At 40.1% G+C, this 6,000-nt stretch overlaps 1 protein-coding gene across 1 annotated transcript in view; it reads left to right on the forward strand.

Annotated features, from left to right (window-relative positions):
• Positions 1–4,521, forward strand: part of ttll7 (tubulin tyrosine ligase-like family, member 7) — a 50,540-nt gene extending 46,019 nt beyond the window's left edge. Inside the window, exons 20-22 of the mRNA XM_068743763.1 lie at positions 283–386; positions 3,515–3,581; positions 4,392–4,521. Coding sequence (XP_068599864.1) covers positions 283–386; positions 3,515–3,581; positions 4,392–4,521 — 301 coding nt within the window. The remainder of the gene's footprint in view (positions 1–282; positions 387–3,514; positions 3,582–4,391) is intronic.
• Positions 4,522–6,000: the final 1,479 nt, after the last annotated feature.

Consider the following 6,000-nt stretch of genomic DNA (forward strand, 5'->3'; position numbering starts at 1 on the left):
TGGAGTTTTTATACATTCATTGAACTACTTTTTTTATGACTTGCTGCTGTTGCTTCATGTTGAGCATATTTGTTTTGAGGAACGAGTCAAGAAAAGTAATTTATCAGCATGCTATGTTAGAATTTAAAGAGGTACGTGTAGTTTGATATCATAATTCAAACCTACACAAAATATCACACCAGTGTATCTATCCTTAATTGTAGGTATCATTGAGAGTCCATTTAAGCATGCATTGGTTGTCTCTCCTTATTTCTTCTGTGTCTATATATGTCTGTAAAAAAGCTTGCCATTTGCTGCTGGACCAGCCTCCACCCATGGCTCTACCCCTACTGCTGTTGTTGCTGCTTCTTCCTCCTCTTCCTCCGTCTCTTCGCCTCTCAACGCAGGTCTCTGCTTGGTTTAGTTTTGCAGAACTCCCTCCGCCCCATACTCCAGCACAGTCCCTATTCTCCGTTTTTGCTTCTCCCACCACCTCACAGGGCAGCTAAGGCTTGGTCCCTTTTGTCCAGTGATGGTTGCTTTGGCTGCACAAGCAACAGTCTTATATTGTCTCCTTTCCCTCAATGATATTCAAAAAGTGACGTTTGAATTGACATAAAACTTGAGAATGGGATATTTTTTGGCTCAAAGCTCTAAACAAGATATTGAAATGGAATGAAATGGGAGCAGAAAGCATATTGAGACTGTTTGTCAACACTGCAACCATTTGTAACCAGCATGCAACCCTGCTGCCACATGCTAAACTATGACTTTCACTCAATGGTTTTCTCAAGAGCATATTACGCTGAGTGCATTTTCAGTACAAGTGGCCTCAGTGGGAGCTGAGCATCTCACCTGTAACGCCTCAGCGCCCCGATCAACCTAAGCACAGCTCTCTTCTCGTCTCAAAAAGACAGAAAATGGCTTGGCTTTGCATTGTGCAGTTTAGTTTCACCACTCAATGGCTTCACATCTCTCAATCAAGCAAGCAGGAAGCAGTCACACCTCAGCTCCACTTCACAGATAGCTCTGAAGCAATTAGGATTACTTTCTCATTCATCCATGAACTTTCCATGAGGGGGTACACGCTGTGTGCTTGCTTGTGCATGCACATGTAACGTGACAATCATCCATCCCACTTCAGTCTTTTACAGTCACGCTATTTATGTATTTAAGCATATTTGAAGTATAAGTTCAGCAGAAATTTTTGCATGGAGTTATGCTGTGTTTATATGCATATATTCTACCTTGTCTAAAATCAAAATTTGATCAATCCAATTCCAACTTCCATAATTAAAATCAATATTTTACATGTGGTTACTATTTTGAGACATGCGTGAAAAAATACCCTATCCATTAATAATTAAAATACCCTATCCATTAATAATAGATAATTACTGAAATAAATTGTCAAACAATTGTCCACAATCAATTAGTTTAACAGATATTTTAATTGTGAAATATCCCAATGAACCCTCAGTGATGACCAAGTTTTACCTTGGTTTATTTTAATTAGGCTTTTCAATTTCAGTGTGTCATCATACACACAAAAGGATTGCTGAGATTGCTGAGAAGAATATTTAAGTATATAAAGACACACAACACCTTCAGTTGTGTAGCTCTCGAGCACCTTAAGCAGACGTCAACATGAGGCTCGGAGCCCAGCTCTCCTTTGTAAACTATTGACCACATTTGGTCTAATACCCAGAATTCCCTCTGGAGTTCCCTAATCAGGACTGTCAACAGCCTCATCGGTCTTGGAAAAGACCTTCAGTAGTAAGTAGCCAAATAGCTCCACTAATGACTTTGTCGTTAAGCCTAGAATTATTGTCACTACCCATAGAACATCTTCTCATAATGACAAAACTTTCAGATTCTGTTAAAACTTTCATCTGTCTGAAGAATATGGCAGTAATTAGGGTTAATTGGGGTGCTGAGTTGAATGTGGGTTGCAGATAACCTTCATGCCTGTTTTTACTTCTTGGTTTGGATTGTGCAGCCATTAGGACAGTATTCTCCATCTTATTTAGTTACAACATTTTAAATTGTCTATTTCCATCTTTAGGGGAGTTTGTCTCAGTGTAGTGTGGAAGGACTGTCGGTGAGAACATTGATGGATTGTAGTTATACATCTAAGAAACAGAGCAGAACTCCTTTTGTCTCCCTGTCAATTGACATAATACTGAAGCAATACACAAGCCTCCCCCTTCAAGCATGTACACTCAACCATCAATCATTGCCTTCTTTACAATCAAAAGGAGGATGCACATGGAAGATGCAGAATGAAGGCTAATTCAATATTACCTGAAGGGAGAACATCTGTTTGGACGTCAGAAGCCCCACTATCCCAATTCTTGCCCCCCCCCCCATTGTGATTCTTTCCAAGAATATTCTCAAGGTGAATGGCAGAAGATCTGTGAAGAACACACACCCCGAAGAATGTTCAATATTTGATTTTCTTTCCCCCTGTTTTTTCCATTTTCATGGCTGGGCTTGGAGCTCTCTGTGAAAATCATATGGAAATGGAGGGGAGAAAGAAGAATTTGTACCACCAATGCATGAACAGAATACCAATGGACGTATGGAGAATATCTTAGATGAGGGTGATGAATAGCATGTGACGCAAATGTGAAAAATGAAACATAATTAATACAAAGCTAAGGCAACATCCTGTTAAATATTCCTGAAATGAATGCGCTTTGAACTACCTAACAGAAGCAAATGTGAAAGGCTGAAAGCAAAGCAATACTTACCGGTACCCTCCTACTCTCTTGAGTTCGAGTGCCAGACGCTTCGAACCGAGACCTCGTCAAGTCCAGTCAGAACCTGAGAAGTTGAATGGGTGCTGCAGGGATACCTGCGGCCTACTTGAAGCTGTTTCAAGGACACTCTTGTTGGACAAAATGAAGTTAATTTAAATCTTCGTAACTCTCCTGGGTGTGGGGCAGTGTTGAAGCGAACGCCCTCAGCGACATGAACTTCTTTTTTCTCTTTTCTGGTCGACTTGAGAAGGAGCCCCTCTGCTAATTTGTCCACGAGCTATTTCACAAGGAGAGAGCTGTCAGAGAGAAAAAAGTACACTATCTCTGTGCTGGCTTAAAAGATGATATTATTTCTTTATGCTGTAATTTTCATGCCCAGTGGCTGCCTGATTAGATTGCCAGATCTTAAACACTTCCACGTGGACTATTTCTTTTGACCATTGCACTGATGAAACTAATTGAGTATTAGATGTATTTTTATTAGCTAAAAGTTTTTGCTGCAGATGTAGCAAGAATGTCACATGATATATAATCCTGTAATTCCAAAATTGTATTGCTAAAACCTATAAATGTGAGCAATTCTTCCAAGTAATAAGTCTGGAAGAATTCAAACATACCTTGTCTCATGTCCTCTGAAAATTACAACCAACATTTGCATAACCTGTCATCACTCTGACGACCATATTTGACTCACCTTCAGTCACTAAGGCAAATGGGAGCAGGGTTCGTCCCCTCCTGTCTCTACCTCAACCTGACACTGGTCTCATTCTCAGGTACTGGAACGCTGTTAGCAGGAGCTGCCTCACTGCTCTGTCTCGGTGGAAGGTGTCGTAGAAAAGTCTTAGGAAGTAACTGACGTCTATGCCACAGAATGATAGGTGAGGCTTTTATGTTCATGATGCCATGGGTCGGAATGAAATATTAATTTGTACCCCCCCTCCCCCAAAGAAAGCTCTGCTTCTGTCTCTAAGACCTCTGATTTATTACTTCAGGGTCTGAGCTGATACCTAAATGTTGTTATCGCAATTATACAAGACTGTCAGCTATGGAATGATGTATTTAGAATATTACATACATTACATACAAAATACAAAATTTCTAGTAGTAATAAATGTTTCAGTCATTGAAGAAAATTGTCAAACTTTTGCATTCTCAAGCATTAAAAATATGAGAAAATATTTGTTACAATCCTAATGTTTGTCATAAATAATAGTAATGTAATATTATATAAATTATTATGTTTTAGTTGGCCAAAAAAACCCTTTGAAGTCATCACCTTGACTTGTGGGTAGTTACAACAAAAAAATGCATGCGCAAAATATTTCTTTCATCAGAAGACAAACTTGATATGAAGCCGATTGCAACCCGACACCAAATAACCGAACTCAAATGGATTTCACAGTGTAAGCTTTTCTTTCAATTTGTTTTTAAAGCGACACTGACGCCTTGAAATTATTAGGCCGTCATTAGTGTTGAAGTTTGAAAATAGAGATGGTCATAAATGGTCAACAAATTAAAAGTTGGCAGCATGTGGGCTCGATCCGGAGTGCCACAGCTGCCCTGACCTTAAATGTGTGACCTTTGCAGATCTAATCCTCTAATTATTCTCTCATCCTTTCCCCTAATCCCTCCATCCCTTGCTCTTGTCCGTCTGTCCAGGTATCTGCTGCCAGTGACTTCCCAGTTCATCGTGAAGTGGCCTTTGTCCAGCATTGGCCGCATCTCCTCGGCTATGCCATGCTCACGCAGCCTTTTCACCACCAGGATGGGCCATTTCTGAGGTCACCATGGTAACCTTGGCTTCTGACATCTTGTCTTTTGACCTCAACACCTCCCCTCCCTTGATTCGCACCCAGCCAAACTCTAATCTCAGCAAGTCCAGTATGGATCTGAACTTGAGCTCTGCTCTTGACTCCAGATGGCGCCTCAGCCTCGATCAAAACCGTCTTTCAAGGAACAACAGAGATGGGCGGGGTGATTAGGATTGCTAAAGGACCTTGGTTAGATTAGTTTGGACCTGCCCAGACCAGCAGAACATCCGCATCATCAACCTTTAACCCCAATAACACCAGACAATGGGTTCATCACTCTTTCACTGTATTTGTTGTATTACAGCTAGTTATTGGACAGTTACAAGTAGGGATGTCCCGATCCGATCACGTGCTTGCAGACATAACTTACTATGACGCCATTGGCTGACTGCCGTCAAGCGGGGCAAAACTCGGAAGCAGCTTGAAGCTTGTCGAGCGAGTATTGTCGAAGTATGCAGTGTGGAAGTATTTTGAAGTGGATGACCTTGCGATTGAGGTGCTGTTCATTTTATTTTAAATATTCATATTTAATATTTCCTGTTGCACTAGTCTAAGTCCACAGTGAAAAAAATATATTTTATTTATTACTTAAATGTTCAAGCCACGTCACAGATGTGTTGAAATAAGATTAATAAAATTCAAAATCAGGGACTTCCTGGATCCGTTTCTTCACTCTTCTTTAAAAAATTTTTATGTATTGTAGAAGTATTGGATCGGGACTCGGAATTGGTATCGGTTTGAATGACTCGGACTCGGAGGCAAAAAGAACCCTGATCGGGACATCCCTAGTTACAAGTCATGGTACTGTAAAAGGGAAGAATAACAAACACTAAATGCAAGGATTATTTATTTATTTACTTATTTTCAAAGGTATTCCATGAACGCAGTTAACCCTCGTTTGAATGTTTTTAAACAAATGCCATATTCTTTTCTTGGATTTCTGAATTTAACTTATGTCTTAATTTATTCCAGAAACTTTACATTCATAAATGTCTTAATATCACTCCTGTTTGAGTTTTTATGGAAGAGAGGTGTCCGGAGAGATCCTGTTTTTAACGCTTTTGAATGCTAAAGCCTCATGTTTTAGGTGTGTAATATAAAGTGTAGCAGTACTCGGTAACACGACGTGCAGAATGTCATTGTAGTAAAGCCTCGTTCTAGGAAAGAGAACGAGCTGACACCAAGATCCAAACGTGACTCTCAGAGAGCACCCACTTCCTAATATGCACTTTGTCATGTAAAGAGAAAGTGGGAATGCATCAGAGTCATTTTGGCATGCATGGACTTTTGTCTCTCACCCAGATGTATTTGTTAGACTGAGGAGCTATGTTTGGAATATACTTGAAGCATTGTGCTGTTATTAATCCTTGTGTTTTTGTATCGGGCGCACTCAGAAGACACTTCACTAGTAGATTTGTCGTCATGAGTACAGGCGTGTTGAATGAGTC

The sequence above is a fragment of the Brachionichthys hirsutus genome, chromosome 9 (assembly GCF_040956055.1).
Source record: "Brachionichthys hirsutus isolate HB-005 chromosome 9, CSIRO-AGI_Bhir_v1, whole genome shotgun sequence".
Classification (NCBI taxonomy): domain Eukaryota; kingdom Metazoa; phylum Chordata; class Actinopteri; order Lophiiformes; family Brachionichthyidae; genus Brachionichthys; species Brachionichthys hirsutus.